At 42.1% G+C, this 27,948-nt stretch overlaps 1 protein-coding gene across 5 annotated transcripts in view; it reads right to left on the reverse strand.

Moving 5' to 3' along the window:
- SPDL1 (spindle apparatus coiled-coil protein 1) overlaps positions 1-27,948 on the reverse strand; it is a 1,183,111-nt gene that overhangs the window by 1,011,222 nt on the left and 143,941 nt on the right. For all 5 annotated transcript variants that reach the window (XM_075344564.1, XM_075344563.1, XM_075344562.1 and 2 more), the window contains exon 5: positions 10,199-10,348. In XM_075344564.1, the coding sequence (XP_075200679.1) occupies positions 10,199-10,348 (150 nt within the window). The remainder of the gene's footprint in view (positions 1-10,198; positions 10,349-27,948) is intronic.

Genomic DNA, 27,948 nt, shown 5'->3' on the forward strand with positions numbered 1-27,948 from the left:
AATAAAAACTACGTGGGCTTCGCCATAGTTTTTGTACGCTAGCCAGGTACAGCAGGCAGCTACGGGCTGCCCCCAACCCCCAGCTGCCTATTTGTACCCGGCTGGGAACCAAAAATATACGGAAGCCCGTATTTTTTAATTATTTCACTTATTTCATGAAATAATTAAAAAAAACAAATGATGTGGGTTTTGCCATATTTTTGTGTCCAGCTAGTTACAACTAGGCAGCTGGGGAATGTAATCCACAGCACAGGTTAGCCCGAGGTTTCTGGGCGCCTCTGTTGCGAATTGCAGTCCACAGCCGCGACAGAAAATGGCGCTTTCATAGAAGCGCCATCTTCTGGCGCTGTATCCAACTCCTCCAGTGGCCCTGGTGGCACACTGGGTAATAAGGGGTTAATGCCTGCTGTGTTTTACCAGCTGGTATAAAGCCCGAGATTCTTAATGTCAGGCCAAGTTTGACCCGGCCATTAAGAATCTCCAATAAAGGGTTAAAAAAAAAACAAAACATCACACAGAGAAAAATACTTTATTAGAAAATAAATACACATACACAGTAGGGACTCCATGTTTATTACTCCCTCTCACCCCTCAACGATCGAGAGCTTTCTGTACTGACCATGCCAGGAGAGAGCGAGGGAAAAGAGAGCGAGGGAGGGAAAAGAGAGAGAGGGAGGGAAAAGAGAGAGAGGGAGGGAAAAGAGAGAGAGGGAGGGAAAAGAGAGAGTTAGGGAAAAGAGAGAGGGAGGGAAAAGAGAGGGAGGGATAAGAGGCGGCGAGGAGAGAGGGATTAGAGGGGGGCAGAGAAGAGGGGAGGTGGGAGAAGAGAGTGGGGTGGGAGAAGAGAGTGGGGTGGGAGAAGAGAGTGGGGTGGGAGAAGAAAGGGGGAAAAGAAGAGAGGGGGGGGAGAGGTGCTCTGTCACTAACTTGCTCCACTCTGTGACTTGTGGTGCAGGTGACAGAGTGGAGACAGTTGGTCCCATACAGGACAGGTGACAGATCAGATCGGTGACATGCTCTGCTCTGACACATGTGGTGCTGCACGGGACCAGCTTGTCAGTGTCTTGCTGCGTCGTGTAGTGCTGGTGGGAGGAGCGCACATGATCACACCGTCCGACACCGCCCACTCTCCTGACATCGCAGCAGAGCAGGCGGGTGGAGAGTGTGATCAGATACTTACGTGACAGGGGGGATTTCAGCTGAAGAACCCCCCCTGTACTCCACACAGGCGCCCCATGCCTCACCATCTGCCGGACGCCACCGCTCCACACTGTGCCATCCTCCGGATCCTCCCCTAGATGCTGGGCTGTGACGTGCGGTAGTCACCGCCCACAGCCCAGTCAATCACTGTGAGTGGTGCCAGCATCCTCTGACGTACCTAGTTTGAGAGCCCGGAATTGACAGGACGTAAGAGGATACTAGCGGCCACAGCACCAAGGGGTCATGTGACCGGCACTGAGCGTGCAGGATAGCGCCACTCAGTGCCAGAACTGGAAATAGAAGCCAATGAAGAAAACACCTATAATGGTAAGTAGAACTCAGAGAAAATAAAAAAAATGGGTGAACCACCCCTTTAATGTTAATGTGCACTTCTTTGCTGAGAAAATTCATCCACCTAACAGGTGTGGCATATCAAGATGCTGATTAGACAGCATATTTATTGCACAGGTGTGCGTTAGAACGCACGTTTTGGGCTTAATTGATTTGACCAAAGTTGCCTTTTTCAGAAATTTAGCGCTGAAAACGCATGCGTTTTTGTCGCGTATTTGATGCGTTTTCAGCGCTTTTTACCTGCGTTTTCACCTGCGTTCTGATAGTTGCGTTTTGAACATAAAGACACAGCTTAATAAAGTTTAAATAGTCAAATTCTTTGAAAAAATGGGAAGAAAATAATCAAATCTTTATTCATAGAATAAATCATTAAATTAAATTTTATTCATTTAATTATTTCGGTAATATGATATTTTATGTAAAAATAGCAAAAAAGTATTAATTTTCTTAATTTAAATTGTCGGACTATGTGTGTGTGTGTAAAGGGACATATGAATTCATTATTTTGATGTCCAAAAAACATGCGTTTTGGAAGTCCAAAACTTATGTTTATAGAAAAATGTCCAGAGACAATAATTAGCGCTTAACCCAATACCCAATGCCTGCAGCTAGGTTAGACAAATATCCCCCTTTTTATTTGCCTAGAATCAAAAAAATTTATATAGGAGATTTACTAGTAGAGAAAATCTCAAAACCAGCGCTGACAATGGGTTAATTTATTGTTTTATTAAGGTTATCCTTGTTTCAAACAAACATACCAACTGACATAACATATAACATATGACAAATACAATTAGCCACAATAGATTGAAGCAGTTGTTTGACAGATTAAATGATCGTAATGCCCCGGCCGGTGGCAATATACGATCATATACTTGTAGCAAAAAGGATTATAAACCATTCAAAGTGCACAATCCAGTAGCACTACATAAGCAATGAGACCAAGAGATTGGAGACAGGCTGAGGAAAAAATAGGTATAGGAGCCTATAAGAGTTAATAATATAAGCCAAATCTTCCACTGTTCTGGGTACTTGTAAATATATTTAGCAGCGATGTAGGAGCGCACCGGCTCAAGAGGGTTCCAAATAGAGATTACCTGAGTCCAGTCCCCGACACCAAGCTCCCGTAGGATTATTCCTGCACGGTGCTTCTAGATGCCTGGAGACAATTCAGCGCAGGGCTTCCCAGTGTATGCTCCCAGTGCAGGAGGAACAAAGCCGACATGCACTGTATAGTGCCGGCTTCCAGGAAAGAGTAATTTCAATCAGGCGCATAGCTTCTCCAACTTCTCCGGTGGCAGCCCGGGTCTATACCGCATGCACGGCTGGTTAAATCCACAGGAGGGAGGAAGCCGCCAGGAAGATCTTTACCACACAGGGTAAGCTGAGCGAGGTCCAAATCCGACGCGCGTTTCGGGGGCGTAACCGGTCCCCTTCCTGAAGGATAGCTCAGCTGTTAATTTTGGTGCTATTTATACACCAGTCCAGTAAGAGTTAATTGCTGCAAGGCATCATCACAAAGTAAAAAATGCTTAAAATAAGAACCGCATGTAATATATTGTAATATAATCTAAAATAATATAATATAAATTAGCGCAGAGGTATCCCGGAATAAATGAATACTGCAACATCATTCAACAACCCTAATGTTAAATTAATTTTAGAATAAAAACATGCAAACATACATATCAATATGCGTATATATTTCCATACAAAAATTTAAAATGAATAAATATTTAGGAGCACGAAAAAAATTTTCTTTATAAAAAATTCCCTTGATAAAAAAAAAATTGACAAAAAAATCCTTTCTTCATATAGAACACTATATAAAAAAAGTGTATAAAAGGTATGATAAAATTATGCAATAATATTTTCAACATTTCATTGAGCATTAAAATTATATATAAAAAACTAAGGGGTGAATAAATGTATACTTCCAATAATTGTATTTTTATTTTTAGGTTGATATATTGTCATATCTATGTATATGTACATATATGCATGCATATGCACATACACACATACATATCACTATTAAGTCCATTCGGCTTTAAGGTATTTAATTCAAAGATCCATTTACTTTCAATTCGGGACATCTTCTTAATGAAATCACCCCCCCTCCAGTCCCTTATTACCTTTTGAATACCCCAAACTTGGGACCCCCTTAAAAGATCCTCCATGTTTTAACAAATAGTGCTTAGACAATGGGTGTTTGGTACATTTGTTATTAATGCTTCTAATATGTTCCCCCACCCTCTTACATAGGGGTCTTATCGTTCTCCCAACATATCTTTTTTGACAGGGGCACTGAATGCAGTATATAACTCCCTTTGTTTGACAGGTAATTAAATCCTTAATGATAATTTCCTCCTGTCCTTGCGAAAAAACATTTTTTCGTGTGAAATTTTTTATATTCCTGCATACAATACATTTCTTGCATGGAAAGTATCCATTCAGGCCAAACAAACCACCTTTCTTAGATAATATTGTTCTTTTTATAGATGGTGCCAGCATATTACCGATATTATACACGAATTTTGGATTAACAGGCAAGAGATTCCCTATTATCTTATCCTCCTTTTATATAGTTCTTGATGTATGGAAGGTGCGATGAAGTGTAATAATGAGGCTGTGTGTGTGCATGTATGTGTGTATGTGCATATGCATGCATATATGTACATATACATAGATATGACAATATATCAACCTAAAAATAAAAATACAATTATTGGAAGTATACATTTATTCACCCCTTAGTTTTTTTATATATAATTTTAATGCTCAAAGAAATGTTGAAAATATTATTGCATAATTTTATCATACCTTTTATACACTTTTTTTATATAGTGTTCTATATGAAGAAAGGATTTTTTTGTCAAAAAAAATTTTTTATCAAGGGAATTTTTTATAACGAAATTTTTTCTCGTGCTCCTAAATATTTATTCATTTTAAATTTTTGTATGGAAATATATACGCATATTGATATGTATGTTTGCATGTTTTTATTCTAAAATTAATTTAACATTAGGGTTGTTGAATGATGTTGCAGTATTCATTTATTCCGGGATACCTCTGCACTAATTTCTATTACATTATATTATTTTAGATTATATTACAATATATTACATGCGGTTCTTATTTTAAGCGTTTTTTACTTTGTGATGATGCCTTGCAGCAATTAACTCTTACTGGACTGGTGTATAAATAGCACCAAAATTAATAGCTGAGCTATCCTTGAGGAAGGGGACCGGTAACGCCCCCGAAACGCGCGTCGGATTTGGACCTCGCTCAGCTTACCCGGTGTGGTAAAGATCTTCCTGGCGGCTTCCTCCCTCCTGTGGATTTAACCAGCCGTGCATGCGGTATACGCCCGGGTTGCCACCGGAGAAGTTGGAGAAGCTATACGCCTGATTGAAATTACTCTTTCCTGGAAGCCGGCACTATACAGTGCATGTCGGCTTTGTTCCTCCTGCACTGGGAGCATACACAGGGAAGCCCTGCGCTGAATTGTCTCCAGGCATCTAGAAGCACCGTGCAGGAATAATCCTACGGGAGCTTGGTGCCGGGGACTGGACTCAGGTAATCTCTATTTGGAACCCTCTTGAGCCGGTGCGCTCCTACATCGCTGCTAAATATATTTACAAGTACCCAGAACAGTGGAAGATTTGGCTTATATTATTAACTCTTATAGGCTCCTATACCTATTTTTTCCTCAGCCTGTCTCCAATCTCTTGGTCTCATTGCTTATGTAGTGCTACTGGATTGTGCACTTTGAATGGTTTATAATCCTTTTTGCTACAAGTATATGATCGTATATCGCCACCGGCCGGGGCATTACGATCATTTAATCTGTCTAACAACTGCTTCAATCTATTGTGGCTAATTGTATTTGTCATATGTTATATGTTATGTCAGTTGGTATGTTTGTTTGAAACAAGGATAACCTTAATAAAACAATAAATTAACCCATTGTCAGCGCTGGTTTTGAGATTTTCTCTACTAGTAAATCTCCTATATAAATTCAAAACTTATGTTTTCTGCACTGAAAAAGCAGGTAAAACGCAGAAATTTGAAGGAATCTTGTTTTTTGCCATTTCTCATTGACTCCAATGTTAGTAAAACGCACCTAAAATGGCAAAAACAACTGACATGATGCTTCTTTGAACGCATGGTTTTTGCCACAAAATATGCAAATTAAACGCAGCGTTTAGAAATGCAAAGTGGGGTCGGAAAATCCACTTTTTCCATAGACTTTGCTGGTAAATCAAAACGCATGTTTTTTGGCATTAAAAAGGTGCTTTCCAAAACTTACCTAAAAAGCACCTAAAACGCAGGTAAAAATGCAAAGTGGGTCCCTAGCCTAAGGCTGCTTTCACACTACGTTTTTGAAACATGCGTCATGAACGTTTTTTTAACGCAAAAACGGATCCAGTGCAAATGCATTTTCATTTCAATGCATTTGCAATGGACTCGCGTCAACATGCGTTCACATGCGTTTGCGTGCGTTATAGTGAGGATCCAGCGACTTGCAGTTTTTTAACATTTTTCAAAAACGCTACTTGTAGCGTTTTTGAGCTGCGTCCAAATACTGCAAATTGCTGGATCCTGACTATACTGCATGCAAACGCATGTGAACGCTGGCATGCTGATAGACCGGATCCTGCTTGCTCTACTGAACATACCCAGAAACCAGCCTCGGGTGATCAGTCTCTCTCCCCCCCTCCCTCTTCTCCCCCTCCCTCTCTCTCCCTGTCTCTCTCCCCCTCCCCCTCTCCCTCTCCTCTCTCTCCCCCGCCTGAGAGCTGCGGACACTCGTAACCAAGGTAAATATCGGGTAACCAAGCAAAGCACTTCTGTTAGTTACCCGTGTTTACGTTGGTTACGTGCGCAGGGAGCAGGCAGCCGGCTCCTAGCAGCTGCGGATGCTCGTAACTAAGGTAAATATCGGGTATCCAAGGAAGTTACCCGATGTTTACCTTGGTTACGAGCCTCCGCAGCTGTGAGATGTCGGCTCCCAGTCTGTCACGTTCAGTTCCACTGACTCCCGATCACATGACTTCAATGCCTACCCATAAACTTAAAGTGACAGGATCCTGCAAAATACCATGCGTTTGCATGCGTTTTTTTGCTGTAAAAGCAGGATCCACTTTTACAGCAAAAAAACGTTCATGACGCATGTTAAAAAAACGTAGTGTGAAAGCAGCCTTAGGCTGGCCACAATAAACGAGCACTCTAAGACATGCAGTTTTTTCACACTGCACAACACCACAGATGTCACAAGGTTTGAGTGAGTGTTCAATTGTAGCTAAATGTAGGAGATTAGTGTGGCAGTGTGCAACTGGCATAATGACTGCAGGAATGTTCACCAGAGCTGTTGCCCATGAATTAAATTGCTCATTTCTCTACCATAAAGGCCCCTTTACACACAAACTTTCTAGCGATCCCACCAGCGATCCCAACCTGGCCGGGATCGCTACAAAGTCTCTGGTGAGCTGTCAAACAGGCAAACCTGGCCAACGACGCAACAGCGATCCGGACCTGCAGAACGACCTAGATAGTCATTGGGGACGTTGTAAAGCAGCTTTTTGAAAGGGAAGTCGCTAACGAAGTCGCTGTAAAGTCCCCTTTACACACTAAAACTTTGCTGCACAGTGGGAAACAAAGGACCAAAGAATGGTCCTGAACGATTTGTAGCGATCACAACTTCACAGCAGGGGCCAGGTCGCTGATGTGTTTCACACACTGCAATGTCGCTGGGGAGGTCGCTATAACGTCACAAAACCGGTGACGTTACAGCGATGTCGTTTGCGATGTTGCAGTGTGTAAAGCCACCTTTTGCCGCCTCCAAAGGAGTTTCAGAGAATTTGGCAGTACATCCAAACAACCTCACAACCGGAGATTACATGTAAACAGACTAGGACCTGCACATCCAGCATTTAAACCTCCACTATCGTCAGAGACCCGCCACCCAGACAGATGTGCAGAAATTATTTGGTTATGCAAACTGATTGTTTCAGCAAACTGTCAGAAAGCTCATCTGCCTAAGTCTTCCCCATCAAGGTCTCCACCTGACTGCAGTTAGTCGTCATAACCAAATTGAGTGGGAAAATGCTCCCATTCAATGGAATCTGGCATATTGGAGAGGTGTTCTCTTCAGGTATGAATCTCAGGTTTCACTGTACTGGGCAGATGGCAAACTGCGATAATGGCGTTATTTGAGTGTGAGATTTGCGGATGTCAACCTTGTGAATCGAGTGGCCCATGGTGGCAGTGTGGTTATGGAATGGGAAGGCATATGTTATGGGCAACGAACATGGGTGCATTTTATTGATGCCATTTTGAATGCACATAGAAACCGTGACGAGATCCTACCATTCATCCACAACCATCAGCTCATGTTGCAACATCAAAAACCAATGCCCCATGTTGCAAGGATCTGTACACAATTTCTAGTGAAAATAGCAATGAGATAATAAAACAACCTTTAATATGATTGAATAATAAAACACATAAAACCAACATGTGCCCGTGTATAAAAATACTGTCAGTTTGCAGTATAGTTCAGGTGACCCATGGACCCAGTATAATCCTGAGTATCACTTACTTTTATACCCAGCAGGAAATACAAAGTGTAACGGCAGGGACAGGAACCAAACAATGGTTCTATGCAGGATAGACTCAAACTAGGGATGTCAACAATCTCACAATATTTAAATAAGGAGCGATCTCACCCAGTTCAGCCATTAATTGTCCATCCTGCCAGCGTACCGTCCACTCCGGTCAGATGAAAATGGGTCAGGGGCGGGGCCTTGCTTCACATTAACGCACTGGAGCTCCACAAAAAAGCTCCCGCCCTTACAAGGGCAGTCCACAGCTGACTCTAAACTGCGACTGCCCCCATCCAGTCCTGGTGCCTCCCTACGCGTTTCGCCACCTCCGGCTTGTCAGGGGAGATGCATGCACCGCTCAATTCTCAAAGAAAGGACCTTACATCCCTAACTGATCCCAGCTAGGTAAAATAAATGACAGTTCCTGCCGTTATACTTTGTATTCCCCGCTGGGTATAAAAGTAGGGGATACCCAGGAGTATACTGGTTGGTCCATGGGTCATCTGAACTATACTGCAAACTGACAGTATTTTTATACATGGGCACATGTTGGTTTTATGTGTTTTATTATTCAATCATATTGAAGGTTAAGTTTTATTACCTCATTGCTATTTTCACCTTAAATTTTGTGGGGTACCTTCGTTACCTAGGTGAATTTCACCTTGGATGCTTTTTTGTCTGTACACAATTTCTGGAAGCAACTCAGTTCTTACATGGCCAGCACACTCACCTGACATGCTACCCATTGAGCATGTTTGCGATGATCTGGATTGACGTATCAAATTCCTTAAGATATCCAGCAACTTTGAAGAGGAGTGGACCCAATATTCCACAAGCCAGAATCAACAACCTGATATACTCAATGCGAAGGAAATATGTTGCACTGCAAGAGGCAAATGGTGGTCACACCAGATACTAACTGGTTTTCTGACCCTTCTGAAACCCTTTATTACTGTAAAACCACATTTTAGAGAAGCCTTTTGTGTACATTTAAAAAGTCTTCGATCCTTGAGTTACGTTTATGAAAAACGGGAGCATAAACAAAAAAGTGTTGTGTGTTTATATTTTTGTTCAGTGTAGAATTATGTATTTTTTTAGTAAAACAACACCGGAATTCTAGCACGTTTATAAATATGCACCGGTATTCTCATAAGGAAGAATGCTAGAAGAAAACATAACTGAATGTGTAAGAACTTCAATTCTACTAATTTATGCAAATTGTCTCTTCATGGAGGAAGGAGACTAACTCTAGAGCCACTTATTGGAAGTAGCAATCCTAAAAGTTAAAACTGAAGCTTTAATGAGCCTTGTCATATGACTTAGGATTTATGCTAGATCAGAACCTCAATTTGTAGACATGGCGTTTTGGGGTGATTGCCCCTCATCAGTGCAAAGTATGAGATCTGATCTGGCTGTATGAGAAGCCAAGATGGGGTCTAAGTGAAAAACTTCTCCCTTTGCGGAGAATAACATCAATCTGGCTGCAAGTGAAGAGACTTATAGCTGTAAAGCTCCTCCGAGAAATATGCAAATTGTTTCTTCAGAGAGGAAGGAGACGAACTCTAGTGCTACCTTTTGTAAGTAGGAATCCTGCAACTCAAAAGTGACCTTTTAATGAGCCTTGTCATATGACTTCGTATTTATGCCAGATCAGAAACTGACTCAGTGGTTAGCACTGCAGCCTTGCAGCGCTGGGGTCCTGGGTTAGAATCCCACCAGGGACACCATCTGCAAGGAGTTTGTATGTTCTCCCCATGTTTGAGTGGGTTTCCTCCGGGTACTCCAGTTACCTCCCACACTCCAAAAACATCAAGATAGGGAATTTAGATTGTGCGCCCCAATGGGGACAGTGTTCCTGTTGTATGTAAAGCGCTGGGGAATATGTTAGCGCTATATAAAAATCAAGATTTATTTTATTCCAAGAGCTGTCAGACATAATTTGTGCACTAGGCTGCTTGTGAATGAAATACTTTGTGACCACAAATCTATTTCCTGCTTAAATTGAATCAAATATAACAAAAATAAAATAAATAAGATACCTCTAAAGCATTAAAATATCCAATTACTTCTTTTTCTCGTTCTTCTTTTTCCAATTGAAGACTCTCCAGCTGGCGACTTTGTTTTCCACTAGTCAGAAAAAGTTGTTGCTGGCAATAGTGTAATTCATTAATTTCTTCTTCTAACTGTGCCTGAAATGAGATACCATAATAGGTTATTAACTTCTCATTGTTCACAAGACAAGCAAGCAAAACTGTAGAAAGAATGCAGGTAACAGGTGCTGAATTCTAATTTAGGATACAGCAAAAGAGCTGAGAGAATAGCATAACTAAGAAAACTTACAATACAAATTGTATAGTTGAATATAAATTGAGTTCCTACAACAGCCAGGGCCAATGGCAGAACTGTCCTAAGATATAAAACCACATATCAGGACTCTCAAAGACACAGCTTCCTAGATGGACAACACTATTAAAGGAGGGGAGAGGAATGAAGGATACAATAGGGGATATTATTAAAGGTTAGGAGCGAGAACAGAGGAATTTATAAAATGGGGCCCGTTATCACAGGATGGGGGACAAAATAATTGATTCTGGGACACCATTACTCCACAAGCAACTCAAGCCCCGATGGCTGCGATCGCTTTGCAAATACCTTAGATTTGGAGAGGAGGGGACCTCTGCCTGACCTCAGGAGGGGTGGTGTCTACTCCCCGGACTTACGGAGGCTGTGATTGGCTGACGAACGCCGGTCAGCCAATCACAGCCACTGTAATGTTTAAGCCATTGAAAATGGTTGAAACATTGAAATCCAGCCATGATCAGTGCAGCTATAGCACGGATCATTGGCTGGAGCTGGACCTCTGTTTCACCCACCCCCAGCTCTGATTGGAGAGACCGGCCTTGTGACCGATCTCTTCAATCACTGTGAATCTGGAGCCGGAGACCGCTACCCTCAGCTTCACTCCGGCATCTGTGGAAGCTGAGTAGAGCGATCGGTAAGTTATACCTCCACTGCCCCCTTTCAGCCGCCGCCACTACCTCCCCCCCACCCGTTACTACAGGATGGGCACATTACTATAGGATGGGGACAAGGTGGGCACATTACTATAGGATGGGGACAAAGTTGGCACACTACTATAGGATGGGCACCTTAATATAAAAAGAGGACATTATTATAGAATGGGGACAGTACTATAGGATGGGGACAGTACTATAGGATGGGGAGATTGCTACAAGGGGCCAAGGATGGGGAATATTACTATAAAATGGGGACAAGGATGGACACATTACTACAGGATGGGCACATTACTATAGCTTGGGGACAAGAATGAAAACATTACTGCAAGACGGGCACATTACAATAAGATGGGGACAAGGATGGGGAACATTACTGTAGGATGGGGACTTGGATGGGGCACAATACTACAAGGGGACAAGGATGGGCACATTACAACAAGATGGGGAACATTACTATAAGATGTTGGTCAAAATTTCTATATAGTGCGTTAGTGTAAGACTATTAGTTACAAGAAAGGAATAAAATGTAAAAAAAAAAATAAACCTCAAAATAAGACATGACTTTTTCCATCAAAATGTTTTTTTTGTTTATATTCAAACAAAGAATGTTAACATTTGCTATAATAAACAAGTGAAAAATGTTCAAAATCAGTGATCCAAAGGTGCGTAAAAAAAAAAATAAATAAATTATATATATATATATATATATATATATATATATATATATATATATATATATATATATATATATATATAATCTATCCATCCCGTATTTTTCGGACTATAAGACGCGCCGGACCGTAAGACGCACCCTGGTTTTAGAGGGGTAAATGGGAAAATGAAATTTTAAAAAATGTGGCCATGACACACTTATGGGGCGAGGATCTGCTGCTAACACTATTATGGGGGTAATGTCCCTAAATTCTCTACTAAAGTATCCCATCCTGATAAGGATCCTCCTGCCTTGTATATGTACCCCATCCTGGTATATGACCTTATCCTGCTATATACTGGCATCCTGCTATATAACCTTATCCTGCTATATACCCCCATCCTGCTATATACTGCCATCCTGCTATATGCTCCCCATCCTGATATATACTGCCATCCTTGTATATGTCCTTATCCTGCTATATACCCCCATCATGCTATATACTGCCATCCTGATATATACTGCCATCTTTGTATATGCCCTTATCCTGCTATATACCGCCATCCTTGTATATGCCCCCATCCTGCTATATGGCCTGTATCACGTATCACACAAAAAAAAAAATGTCTATACTCACCTTTCCTTGCTCCATGCAGCATTGCTCCTCCCCCTGCCTGTGGCGGCAGCAGCGCCGCTGATCTGTGTGGAGCAGTCACCGGTCACTTCCCTGCAGCATCGCTCGTCCTCCTCTCTGCCGGTCAGCTGACCTGCGTGACTAGCAGCGCGCACAGCGATGACGTCATCGCTGTGGTCATCGCTGTGCTCACCGCTCACTACACAGATCAGCTGACCGGCAGACGGGAGGACATCGCAATGCTGCACGGAAGTGGCCGGTGAGTATACCGTACTTATTCACTGCCCCCCGTGCTGATGATGATGCGCGGGGAGCAGTGAATACAGCCGCACATGATCACTCCAGCCTGTAGTTGCCAGGGGTGACCACGGCCGGTTGTTTACTATGCGTGCACCCCCCGCACACCATCCCACCCACCTGTCAGCGCTGGCTTCAGCGCTAAGAGAGGATGGGCGGGATGATGGGCGTGCATATGTAATGAGCGGGCCCACATGGTCACGGCAGGCTCTGCTACAGCCTTCTCATGCCGCCGATGACCCGCTCCACCGCAGCACCCTCATTCCCGGCCGCAGCCCTATATTCAGACCATAAGACGCACCCCCTACTTTCCTTCAACATTTGGGGTAAAAAAAAGTGCGTCTTATGGTCCGAAAAATACGATATCTATATATATTATGTATACACACCCTTTGCTGGCCAAAAGAATTGGCACCCCTGCAATTCTGTCAGATAATACTCAGTTTCTTCTTGAAAAATGATTGTAATCACAAATTCTTTGGTATTATTAACTTCATTTATTTTGCTTGCAATGAAAAAACACAAAAAGAGAATGAAACAAAAATCAAATCATTGATCATTTCACACAAAACTCCAGAAATGGGCCAGACAAAAGTATTGGCACCCTTAGCCTAATACTTGGTTGCACAACCTTTAGCAAACATAATTGCGAACAACCGTTTCCGGTAACCATCAATGAGTTTCTTAAAATGCTCTCCTGGAATTTTAGACCATTCTTCTTTGGCAAACTGCTCCAGGTCCCTGAGATTTGAAGGGTGCCTTCTCCAAACTGCCATTTTGAGATCTCTCCACAGGTGTTCTATGGGATTCAGGTCTGGACTCATTGTTGGCCACTTTATTAGTCTCCAGTGCTTTCTCTCAAACCATTTTCTAGTGCTTTTTGAAGTGTGTTTTGGGTCATTGTCCTGCTGGAAGACCCATGACCTCTGAGGGAGACCCAGCTTTCTCACACTGGGCCCTACATTATGCTGCAAAATTTGTTGGTACAACAACGAAAACTGTCCCAAAATCAAGAGAATAAAAAGCGATTCATGCTAAAAAATATACACTTTATTATTGAATTAAAAATATTTAATTAAAAATATATAAAAAACAGAAAATTGCTCCTGAGAGGGACCACGGAAAATACCCAGAAAATTAATAAATGTACTAAAGTCTAAGGGAAAGGTAAAACTGGCAACAGAAAAATAGATAATGTGCAATAAATATCATACAATATGTAGTATGTAATGTAGAATAGTTGTAAAATACTAATATATATATATATATAGGATACTACACGAAAAATATAGTTTAATTATTGCACAAACCCAATCTACCATCCATTTACTGCTGTAAATTGCACATGCCCTGGTAAATTTAAACACTATACTCGTGCTGCTATTACATAAACTATACAGACACAGAGAACTAAATGCAACAAAATTAGCTGCCAGGGAAGATATAAAGTGCACAAGAACTGCCAATTAACATAGGCGTAAACCTCTCCCGTTAAACAAATAACCCAAGGTTATGTAATTACCTGGATAGGTGACCGTACAAAGCCTGGGTCTGGGTGACCAGGTCCCTCCACCCCAACGCCGTTTCGCCCTTACTTCTTCCGGGGGCGTGTCAGGGTGGGGGAAAGGCCGTCTTTATATACATATAACCCATGCTGATTAGTGAATTCACCTGAGCTGGATGATCATTGCGGAGGGTGTAACGGCAGCAAGCACAGATCTCCGGTCCCTCCCACAGGAACTATCCAAACCGCGCGGGGAGACGCAGGCTTGGAACGCAAGCCAGGTCACATGGTACGCGCGGTCAGAAGTTCGGAGGTCCGCGATCAGCGCCTGCGCACTACCCGCACACAAGGACATTACAGCTTAAACAGCTGAAAAAGCGCCTCTAACCTGGTTGGGCACTGAGCAGTCCATATTAGAAGAATACAAGCTATATACCACTATAAAATACATAGCCCATAAATCGATTTACATATTCCAGATAACACACATTTTAGAATTCATACAAATACATTATATATCAGTGTAAAATATTGTGCATACATAACCACATATGACATGACTACATACAATATACATACAAAGTACTACATGGATCCTGAACATAATACATAAAGTGACCTACTGTGAGAATTAAATATAAAACCATGATTAAATAATGAATATATGTGAGTAAATAAAAAGTTTACGATGTGAATAAATAATTTATTGATCTATATTTGATATCAACTAAGTGGGAGAGGTATACATATGGCCATGCATACATATATACATACAAATCATTAATTAAAACTATGAACTGTGTATAATGTGTGAAGTGTATGTGAATGCAGAGAACCTTTAATAATACACACATTTTATATATTATATATATATACATATATATACATATATATATATATATATATATATATATATATATATATATACACATATATACATATATATACATATATACATACATACACACACACACACACACACACATACATACATACATACACACTATATATATATATATATATATATATATATATATATATATATATATATATATATATATATATATATATATATATATATACATATACATATACATATATATATATATATATATATATATACAGTGATTAGCACTGCAGCCTTGCAGCGCTGGGGTCCTGGGTTCAAATCCCACCAAGGACACCATCTGCAAGGAGTTTGTATGTTCTCCCCGTGTTTGCGTGGGTTTCCTCCGGGTACTCCGGTTTCCTCCCACACTCCAAAGACATACAGATAGGGACTCTAGATTGTGAGCCCTAATGGGGACAGTGTTGCCAATGTATGTAAAGCGCTGTGGAATTAACAGCGCTATATAAATGAATAAAATTATTATTATTATTATTATATACATATATACGAATCTATATATACACATACATACATACATACATAAAAAAGATAAAAAAAATTATATATAAACAAAAATAAATTCATCCATATGTGTGCTTCCAATATTTCTCCTCCCGATGTAAGTAGAGGACAAGGATGGCCCGAACATGTGCTTAACCTCAGGCCACTCAAAAAAATCAGCAATAGGAGACTATAAATACTAAAAAAGATGAGATAAAAATTGAGTTAAAATATGTAGTAACAACAAAGTTACAAACAACCCCCACCCCTAAAAACAAGCAGAAATCTCCTTGTATGACAAAAAGGACATAAAATGTTAGTTTTACAAAAAAGCTCCAAAACCAAAATTTTCATTAAGGCCTTGAGGTGTAAGGGTCCCTAATCTAAAGATCCAGCGGCTCTCAGTCTGGGCATGGATTTTGCCAAGATCCCCACCCCTCGGACCCAATGTGACCTGATCTATACCTTTGAAGACCAACTCACTGGACTTACATGCATGATATAATTTAAAATGCTTAGGCAAGCTCTTGAGTAAAGAGATATCCTGTACATCTTTAGCGTTTTCGATATCTCTGATGTGTTCACGCACTCTTATCTTTAATTCACGTGTCGTCATACCGATCTAGATCTTTTTGCAAGTACACTGAGCGTGATAAATTACTCCCTTGGATGCACAGTTTAATTCTTTTCGAATCTCATTTCTCTAGATCCATCATGATTAGTGAATGTTCTAGCTTTTGTCAAATTTCTACAGGTTTTGCATATCCACAAGGAAAAAACCTTGAATCAGGGGCATAATACGATTTTTAACGGGTAACGGGGGTTCATAATGGCTCTTAACCAAAACGTCACGTAAATTCTTTGATCTACGTGCCAACATCAAGGGTTTTGAAGGCACAATCTTTTTGAGGATAGGATCCATCATCAAAACATTCCAATGTTTAAATAAGATGGATCTAACATCTTCCCATTGAGAGTTGAAGGTTGTGGTAAATTTTGTTTGGTTCTCTTTCTTGGGTGCCAATTTTGTACCAAATAATAAGTTGTTTCTATCCACTGACACTGCCTTTTTGAAACCTCTTCTAATAGTCCTGCGACTATAACCCCTTTCTTCAAACCTTTCAGCAAGATCTATTGATTGACACAGAAATGATTGATTATCTGAACATATCCTTTTAGCCCTTAAGAATTGGCCCACCGGTATGCCTCTCATGGTAGAAGTTGGATGGGATGACGAAGCGTGAAGAAAAGAATTTGTTGATGTGGGTTTTCTGTACATATCCGTGATTATCTCACAATCGGAGACATCAATCTTGATATCAAGGAACTCCAGGCTACGACCATATTTATGTGTGAGCTTGATATTAAGGTCATTGTGGTTAAGTTTCGTGATAAACCTATCCAAGTCCATGACTGGACCCTCCCAGATAAACCACGCATCATCAATGTATCTCATCCATTCTTTAACATGTGACGCCTCAGGTATTGATTCATTAAGAAAAATGTCACGCTCCCAAGCACCCAGAAACAAGTTTGCATATGATGGGGCACATGATGCCCCCCCATTGCTGTTCCTTGGATCTGCAAAAAATAATTGTTTTTAAAAATAAAAACATTATGTGTGAGCAAAAATTCCAGAAGAGTAAGTAGCAATTTAATCAAGGATCCTTCAAGACCACTCATATTCAAAAAGAGGGCCGTTGCCCTAAGACCATCCTCATGCCTAATAGATGTATAGAGGGACTCCACATCCACCGTGACCATAACCATGTCATCGTTAAGATTCACATGGTTAAGTCTTTGTAAGGCAGATGTGGTGTCCCTCAAGTATGATGGCAGAGTAGCAAAGAGAGTTTTCAAATAGTAGTCAATCATGACTCCAATTTGTTCACATAGACCCCCATTTCCGGATATAATTGGTCTACCCGGGGGGTTTACTGGATCCTTATGTATCTTCAGGATGAGGTAAAACGTAGGGGTACGTGGGTGTAAATTCTTAATAAATTCCAAACATTTCTTAGGAACAATACCCTCTTCAAATGCTTTTTCCAGAATATTGACCTATTTGTCTTTGAATAGGGGAATGGGATTATTAGCAAGTTTCCTATAGCACTTAGGGTCATTAAGTAATTTAAAAGCCTGCTTCTCATACATCATGGAGGGCCAAACCACCAAGTTACCGCCCTTATCTGGTGGCTTGAACAAAAACTCATCCATTGACTGTAATTTTTTCAATATTTTTCGTTCCTGCCAGTTTAAATTCGGTGACCTTTCTACATGATGTGGTAAAGATTCCAAATCGGCCGTAACCAATTTAGTAAAAATGTCAACTGCTGGACATAAATTAAGTGAAGGAAAGGTCTTAGATTTGTAAAAAAGGTGCATAGGAAACTTACTTGCTTGTTCAGTCATATTAGCATCAGATAACTCTTCCAAGATTTCAAGAGCCAATTTCTCTTCCTTGATTTGAAGCACCTCATGACAATTGGTCTTGTGATGTAACCGCTGGAGCAACATTTTTCTGGCGAAATGATGTGTATCTTTTACCGCCGTGAATACATCTAGATGATGGGATGGAGAGGTCAAACCTTTTTCCAAAACACTCAATTCACTGTCAGAAAAATTAAAATTGGATAAATTAATCACCTTGAACTGATCCGTCCTTCTATGATTCCTATTTTTTGAAAACATCTCAGGAAATCTCTTTTCCTTATTTTGGGCTCTAGTTCTCCGAAAAATCTCGCCAGCTTCTTCCAGATCACTGGATGAGGTATATTGTTCAGACTGGGAGGTATTACTTCTAATAGATGGACTTCTGGGGTTATAAGATGGAAAATTACTTGAGTTTTTATTTTTCTGTTGCCATCTAAATATCTTCCCCGCCTCATAATCACCAACATCTCTTTGGAATTTTTTTACTTTACTTTGGCTAGTGTCATTCTCACATTTATCAAGATCCTTATCTATATCCTCCACAAATTTCTCAAATTTCTTGGGATCATAATCTTTTTTAATTAGTTCAAATAATCTTTCAATCTCCAGATCAATCTTAGTTAAGGCCAATGAGTTATTTTCGATAATAATCTGAATAAACTCTAATGAACATGTACTTGCCGCCTTACTCCATTTGCCAACAAGGTCATCATTATCCAGATTGAAGGAAGGAAAAAGATGCACCCGAAGTCCCCTTGGGTTCAATATTTTGCTTGTGATAATTTTTGAGAGACATACGATTCCACCACAATTTTGTCTTTTTGTGTAAGGCATTTTTATATTGACGCATTAACTCCTTTTTGTCTGCAGAGATCTCGGACGAAACACCAGAAGCACTCTGTTTAAAGAGATCAATAGCTTTGCTATGCCAAGACTTCTCTTTAGTCTTGAAATCCATATTGATAGGTAACTACTGCCAAGAAATAGCAGAAAACACAATTAATCAACCAAAAGAACACCTCAAATGTGTGCATGACACTCGAAAAATTCTGATTCAACAACGAAAATTGTCCCAAAATCAAGACAATAAAAAGCGATTCATGCTAAAAAATATATACTTTATTATTGAATTAAAAATATTTAATTAAAAATATATAAAACAGAAAATTGCTCCTGAGAGGGACCACGGAAAATACCCAGAAAATTAATAAATGTACTAAAGTCTAAGGGAAAGGTAAAATTGGCAACAGAAAAATCAGGGAAGATATATAGTGCACAAGAGCTGTCAATTAACATAGGAGTAAACCTCTCCCGTTAAACAAATAACCCAAGGTTATGTAAACGGGAGAGGTTTACTCCTATGTTAATTGACAGTTCTTGTGCACTTTAAATCTTCCCTGGCAGCTAATTTTGTTGCATTTAGTTCTCTGTGTCTGTATAGTTTATGTAATAGCAGCACAATTATAGTGTTTACATTTACCAGGGCATGTGCAATTTACAGCAGTAAATGGATGGTAGATTGGGTTTGTGTAATAATTAAACTATATTTTTCGTGCAGTATCTATATATATATATCTATATATCTATATATCTATCTATATATATATATATATATATATCTATATATATCTATATCTCTATCTATCTCTCTATCTCTCTATCTCTCTATCTATCTACATATCTATATCTATCTACATATCTATATCTATCTACATATCTATATCTATCTACATATCTATATCTAGCTACTTATCTATATCTATCTACATATCTATATCTATCTACATATCTATATCTATCTATCTATCTATCTATATCTATATCTATATCTATTAATTAGTATTTTACAACTATTCTACATTACATACTACATGTTGTATGATATTTATTGCACATTATCTATTTTTCTGTTGCCAATTTCACCTTTCCCTTAGACTTTAGTACATTTATTAATTTTCTGGGTATTTTCCGTGGTCCCTCAGGAGTAATTTTCAGTTTTTTATATATTTTTAATTAAATATTTTTAATTCAATAATAAAGTATATATTTTGTTAGCATGAATCGCTTTTTATTGTCTTGATTTTGGGACAATTTTCTTTGTTGAATCAGAATTTTTCGAGTGTCATGCACACATTTGAGGTGTTCTTTTGGTTGATTAAAATTTGTTAGTAGTCTTCAGACTTCATAATGCCATGCACACGGTCAAGCAGTCCAGTGCCAGAGGCAGCAAAGCATCCCCAAAACATCAGGGAACCTCCGGCATGTTGGACTGTAGGGACAGTGTTCTTTTCTTTGAACGCCTCTTTTGTTTTTTCCTGTAAACTCTATGTTGATGGCTTTTCCCAAAAAGCTATACTTTTGTCTCTTCTGACCAGAGAACATTCTTCAAAAACGTTTTAGGCTTTCTCAGGTAAGTTTTGGCAAACTACAGCTTGGCTTTTTTATGTCTCGGTGTAAGAAGTGGGGTCTTCCTGGGTATCCTACCATACAGTCCCTTTTCATTCAGACGCCGACGGATAGTACGGGTTGACACTGTTGTACCCTCGGACTGCAGGGCAGCTTGAAATTGTTTGGATGTTAGTCGAGGTTCTTTATCCACCATCCGCACAATCTTGCGTTGAAATCTCTCGTCAATTTTTCTTTTCCTTCCACATCTAGGGAGGTTAGCCACAGTGCCATGGGCTTTAAACTTCTTGATGACACTGCGCACCGTAGACACAGGAACTTTCAGGTCTTTGGAGATTGACTTTTAGCCTTGAGATTGCTCATGCTTCCTCACAATTTGGACTCTCAAGTCCTCAGACCGTTCTTTGGTCTACTTTCTTTTCTCCATGCTCAATGTGGTACACACAAGGACACAGGACAGAGGTTGAGTCAACTATAATCCATGTCAACGGGCTACAAGTGTGATTTAGTTATTGCCAACACCTGTTAGGTGCCACAGGCAAGTTACAGGTGCTGTTAATTACACAAATTAGAGAAGCATCACATGATGTATCAAACCGTGCCAATACTTTTGTCATCCCCCTTTTTTATGTTTGGTGTGGAATTATATCCAATTTGGCTTTATGACAATTTTTTTTTTTTTCTTTGAAGACAAAATAAAGAGAATACCAAAGAATTTGTGATTGAAATCATTTTCAGAAAGAAACTGAGTATTATCTGACAGAATTGCAGGGGTGCCAATACTTTTGGCCAGCCCTGCACTGTGTATGACCAAGCAACGTGAGGGCGGTGGAGACAGCGCGTGTATATATTATATACCATTTGTACTGTGTGTATATACTGTGAGAGAGACCAAGCAGTATGAGGGAGGCGGAGCCAGTGTGTGTATATATTATATACCATTTGTACTGTGTGTATATACTGTGTGTGTGACCGAACACCCAACATTGGGGCGGCTGCGGCAAGGAGGGTGCGGTAGGGGGAGGGTAGCAGCGGCAGCGCGGGAGAGGGGGAGCAGGGGGGTGTCATTGGAGACAGTAGCAGGGGGAGGGCGCAGGTACTCACACAGGCCGAATGGTTGACAGGGGGAAAGTGCAGCATACAGCATACACTGTGAGCTGCACAAACATGGTGCCGATCTCCTCACTCTGCTGTGATCTGGACAGCCCAGGGGGTGCGTCCAGGTCAAAGCAGGGAGTTCTCCTGTATTAAGTATAGAGTCGGAGTCCGACCATCAGAGTGAACGCACAGAGGGCTGCCATAAAAAAGGTGAGTAGCTGTCTTTGCCAACACCAACTCCTTGATGGCAGCTCCCAGTGCTTCAGTAAAACTAGAATTAAATAAAAACTAACTAAACAGTGAGTTTAATTTTGTACTAAAAATACTTTATTTCATAATCACTTATTAATACAAAAATTAAAAATGCGACACCTTCCCTTTAAGAAAAGGTGCGTAGCCGCGTGCGCACCGTACGGGTACTTGCTGAAGACCTGCGCACGGCCTGGAAGAAAAAAAAGAGGTTGCAGCAGTAATGGGCCCTTTTCTAGGTAATGTCCCTCATCTGAGCAGTCCCAAAATTCCTCTTAGAGACCCCCAACCCTGGGATGTTGGCCTCAGGGGTTGGGGTCTATTTCCTGTGGGTAACCAGCACACAGGGGAAACTCTTCTATCTGTGATGAAATCTTAATAGTGTCTTGGAGGAAGCCCAGTTCACCCCTGAGTAATCCTACCTTTCCCCACAAGTCCTAGAATAATGAAAAGTTCCGCCCCATTAATGGGCGTAGCAGGTTTTTTACGACTCAGACTTAAAATAGAATTTGTGCCGCAGTTCATTGTGATCGTCACACTGGCAACGGATAATCCCCGGTATTCTTGTGAATACAGCGAACGCCCACCCTTTTCCCAGGTATCAGCTGGTGTGGAAGTGTGGCATTTATCAAGGTCACCAAACTCCCCGATTCCAACAGCCCCATCATTAGTATGCCATTTATAATTAGGGAACATGCCTGCGGGCCCTCGCTGGGGTGACAGTCCACACTACATACCAAATAAGCACAACACGCATAGCCCAACCCATGCAGCTATGTGACCTGGGCTATGACACCACCAACAAATTAGTCCCCGGCTGGAGTCTTCTGTAAACTCTCACCTGCCCCTTGTGACCATGGGCACCGCCCACTTGTGGCTCTAGTATCCAGTTTTGAGAGTCTGCCTCCTTCTGGGTACCCCAGTAGGTAGATGCGATGACTGCTGATTTCACTAAAGATTTCTGGACCACCTGGCACCTTTCCACTAGGCCAAACATGTTGCCAGCATTGCGAGGCTCTCCCTGGGCAACCCAAGTGTGCACCGGTATTGGCAGGGAGTGAATAAATCTGTTCCTAACCACGCATGTGACCTTCTGGGCTCAGGTGGAGGACTCTGGCTGCAACCACTTCTGAACAAGATGCAGCAGATCGAACATTTGGGATCGAGAGGGTTTGCCACTGAGATAAGCCCAGTGCTGTACTCTTTGCCCCTGATGGACAAAGTCATTCCCAAGTGGCTAATATCTGTTTTTAACTTGGAATACTCCTTCAGTCCTGCATGGCTGAGTCATCATAAGCCTTTTGTGGCTCGCAAGTTAAATATGGGGCCAGAACCTCCACCCACCAATCCTGCAGCAGCTTCTCCCTGTCTGTGGTCCTTTCTTCTCCCTGTCTTCGGTCATATTTTGCAACGCTCTTCTTACCGCCTTCTCACTTTGGGATCCATTACCTGAACTCAGGGGTGGGGATGTCGCCCTGCACGGATTACCTCAGCCAGGAGATCTAACTGCTCTTCCTGATGGTCCCACTGTCGCTGCATCTGCGGTATCAACAGATCATGTCTCCTGCTGTACCAGATGCTCCTGTTGCTGTAATTGCACCAGGTGCTTAATGAGGTCCTCCATTTTGACTGACTGTGCTTCCTGGCTTCATCCAAGACCACTGGTTGGTCCAAAGCAGTCACTCAGCTCCTGGAAATCTCGCCAGCACTTTTAACACCAATTGTGATAAATCGGCTCACTCAGCTGTTTCATGAGGTAGCCAGAGGGAAAAATATTTAAATTTCAGCCTATTTATGCAAAGCTTCATAACCCGCATAAGATAAAGTAAAAATAAACTGTCTTACCGGCATAAAGAAAAATAAATACGCAGGCCATAAATCTGTGGGTTCTACCTGCTCAGAATCAGGGTACACTCTTGCGCTGAGAGCTAGCTCCAGAGATACTGCTACCTCAAGGAAACAGAACACCCAAGTGATTCAAGATGTCTAGCTTTCACCTCATGGACCACTCCTTGAAGTGGAGATATGTTAACTGCCATCCCACTCATCTCTGACTGTTCACAAAAAAGAAAAAAAAAAAAACAGCCCTTGTCATGGCTGATTAACCCTCTCAGCAGCATAATGATGCTGGAGCTTACATTATGAGTTTCACATCACTGAAGTTAATAAATGGAGTGAAAAATATCTCCCCTTCCAGGATTTTACCGGTCGCCATTTTAAAATATATTTATACACACAGGAAATCAAAATTATAACACAATTTCCTAAATGTTAAGGTCATTGTGTAGTCCTATGTGATTATATCTTAACATGAGAAAACTAGCAGTATTTTAAGCTTTTCATGAATTAAATTTATTCTAAGACACATAATAAAAATATAAATGAGATAAATGTAGAAGAACAAGGATCAAAATTATAGAAAACGTTCAGATCCCAGCAAGTTATTAGTGTTAATCTGGCACCTGGTGCCAATTTCCTTAATTATCTGACAAACCCTATTTAACTGGCAGCCTTAAGGCCTCGTCACACTAAGCAACATCTCTAGCAACATCGCTGCTAACGAACAACTTTTGTGACGTAGCAGCGATGTTGCTAGTGATGTCGCTGTGTGTGACATCCAGCAACAACCTTGCCCCTGCTGTGAGGTCGTTGGTTGTTGCTGAATGTCCTGGGCCATTTTTTAGTTGTTGCTGTCCCGCTGTGAAGCACACATCGCTGTGTGTGACAGCGAGACAGCAACAACTAAATGTGCAGGCAGCAGGAGCCGGCTTCTGCGGAGGCTGGTAACCACGGTAAACATCGGGTAACCAAGAAGCCCTGTCCTTGGTTACCCGATATTTACCTTTGTTGTTACCAGCCTCCGCCGCTCTCACTGTCAGTGCCGGCTCCTGCTCTGTGCACATGTAGCTGCAGGACACATCGGGTTAATTAACCCGATGTGTGCTGTAGCTAGGAGAGCAGGGAGCCAGCGCTAAGCATTGTGCGCTGCTCCCTGCTCTGTGCACATTTAGCTGCAGTACACATCGGGTAATTAACCCGATGTGTGCTGTAACTAGGAGAGCAGGGAGCCAGCGCTAAGCGGTGTGCGCTGCTCCCTGCTCTGTGCACATGTAGCTGCAGCACACATCGGGTAATTAACCCGATGTGTGCTGTAACTAGGAAAGCAGGGAGCCAGCGCTCAGTGTGCACTGCTCCCTGCTCTCTGCACGTGTAGCTGCATGCATTGGTAACCAAGGTAAATATCGGGTTGGTTACCCGATATTTACCTTAGTTACCAAGCGCAGCATCTTCCACGCGGCGCTGGGGGCTGGTCACTGGTTGCTGGTGAGCTCACCAGCAACTCGTGTAGCCACGCTCCAGCGATCCCTGCCAGGTCAGGTTGCTGGTGGGATCGCTGGAGCGTCGCAGTGTGACATCTCACCAACAACCTCCTAGCAACTTACCAGCGATCCCTATCGTTGTTGGTAAGTTGCTTAGTGTGACTGGACCTTAACTGTCCAGTTTGCACTGACTTTGCAAAAATGGCGTAGCGTTCCAAAGTCACAAACCCTCCAGCAGCAGGTTGTCCAGATGAAGGCCAAAGGGGTGACCCTGCCAGCCATAGCAAGAGAAGTTGTTAGTTTCAAATCTGATTTCAAGAATATTGCATCTTTACAACGTCAAAAACTCTTAAGTCTCCCAAAAAAGCAGATCACCCCCGAAAGAAAAATGTAAGACATGACAGAATAATGTGAAGACTCTCCAGGGGTAAAGCTGTGTGCACACGTTGCGTTTTTTACCGCGGAAACGCTGCGTTTAGAACCGCAGCGTTTCAGTGGCAAATTGCATGCGTTCAGCTTTCCCAGCAAAGTGTATGAGAAAGCCGAAAAATCAGTGCACATGCTGCGTTTCTAAACGCAGCGTTTTGGATGCCAAAAATCGGTGCGGAAAGAAAAGCAGCATGTCACTTCTTTTGTGCGTTGTGGCTGCGTTCTCTCCCCCATTAAATCAATGATGTGGGGTCAGAACGCAGCTACACCGCAGTGAGCTGCTTTTTTGTTGCGGTCCGCGGGCTTTGTCGGCACGCCAGAACACAGGCATTTACCTGGAAGTGAGGTCAAGAGGTTTCCTGTTGACCTCACTTCCTGGCAAAGTCCTGGAAAGCCGGTGTCGCCAAAGTGCCCGCCCCGACCCCCGACCCCCCCCCCTCCTGAAAATCCAACATGGCCGCGCACACAGTAGCGCACCGGCCGCCCTGCTCCTCTGTTTCTGTCGCATGTGCCTTGAGACATGCGACAGAAAAATGCCCCCCAGGCCCTGCCCAGTCACCCCCTATTCCCCCCGGTATTCCCCCTTACCTGTCCGGTCGCAGCGCTGATCCCCCGCGACCCCCTCCTCCTTCACAGTGCACGCTGGCCGGTCACATGTGCAGAGCAGCTGACAGCCAGCACTGTGTTCAGTGTGAGCTGTGCTGGCTGCTCGCACTATGCAGCTGTGACCCGGGGAGAGTGGGTGCAGATTTTTGGCACCCACTCTCCTCAAATGGAGGGTCTGCCCTCCTAGAAAATGGGGGGTACGTTCCCTGAACGTGCCCCCATATTCTAGAAGGTCCAGAGGCGACGTGGGACGTCCAAATGGATTTCTGCGGACCCATTTTTTTCAAATTTTTTGATTAAATTGGAGAACAAGGGAATGATTTGGGGAGTGTTTTTTCTAATAAAATTTTTTTTGTCATTTTTTTTTGCTTTTGTTTACTGTCAATTAGTTATGTCTGGTATCTGATAGACGCCGTGACATCACTAATTGCTTGGCTTGATGCCAGGTGACATTACACATCTGGTATCAACCCCATTTATTACCCCGTTTGCCAACGCACCAGGGCGCGGGATGAGTTGGGGCGAAGCGCCAGGATTGGCGCATCTAATGGATGCGCCACTTCTGGGGCGGCTGCGGCCTGCTATTTTTAGGCTGGGAAGAGTCCAATAACCATGGCTCTTCCCACCCTGAGAATACCAGACCCCAGCTGTCAGCTTCACCTTGGCTGGTGATCTAATTTGGGGGGACCCCACGTTATTTTTTTTTTTTAACTCTTTATTTATAAATAAAAAAAAAAAAGCCTGGGGAGCCCTCCAAATTGATCACCAGCCAAGATGAAGCTGCCAGCTGTGGTTTGCAGGCTACAGCTGTCTGCTTTACCCTGACTGGCTATCAAAAATAGGGGTGACCCCACGCCATTTTTTTCATTGTTTTTTTTTTTTTGGATAAATACTAAGGCTAGTTTCACACTTTCGTTCAGCGCATTCCGTCACTATGGAGAATAGCGCAGTCCGTTAACGGACCGCGCTATTCTCCATAGTGTTGTATGGACGACGCACTGTAACGCAAGTGTCTGCGTTGCATCCGCTAGACGACGCAGCGGCGTTATTTTGACGCTGCGTCTAGCGGATTGAACGCAGCATGTAACGTTTTTCTGCGCTTGGCGGAGTGTAAAAAAAACGCAATCTGCAGGAATCCGTTAGGCGTCCGTTGTTTTTATAATGGACGCCTATGGTGGCGGATTCCGTTAGAATGCGTCATTTGACGGATTCCGTTAACGCAGCTGACTTTACACAACTGCGCATGCCCAGATGTGTAAAGTCAAGGAAAAAAAAACTACAACGGACAGCGTTATTTTGTATGATCTGTAGCATGCGTTGTGCCACTATATGCAACGCATCCGTTGCATGCGTCACACAACGCAATGCTACGAATCCCGTCCAACGCAATTGTGAAACTAGCCTTAGCTAGGCACCCTTTAGTGCCACATGAAAGGTACTAAAGGTGCCAGCTTAGAATATGCAGGCGGGGGTGGGACGTTATATATATTTGACATCCATCCATCCATTGACGCTTTTTAGGCTGTGTGCCCACAATCAGGGTTTGCAGCGTTATGGGCGCTGAGTGTTTTCCCTGCGTCCATAACGCTGCGTTGTGCAGTAGAAGCACAGTGGAAAGATTTTTGGAGATCCCATGCCCACTGTGCTTCTTTTCTCCGCAGCATAAACTGACCGGTGGCGTGGCTTCCCGAGCCTCAGCATGTCAATTTATGCTGCGGAGACGAGAGTGTTCTCTGCAGGTAGCATAGAGCTCC

This window comes from Anomaloglossus baeobatrachus, chromosome 4 (assembly GCF_048569485.1).
Source record: "Anomaloglossus baeobatrachus isolate aAnoBae1 chromosome 4, aAnoBae1.hap1, whole genome shotgun sequence".
Lineage (NCBI taxonomy): Eukaryota > Metazoa > Chordata > Amphibia > Anura > Aromobatidae > Anomaloglossus > Anomaloglossus baeobatrachus.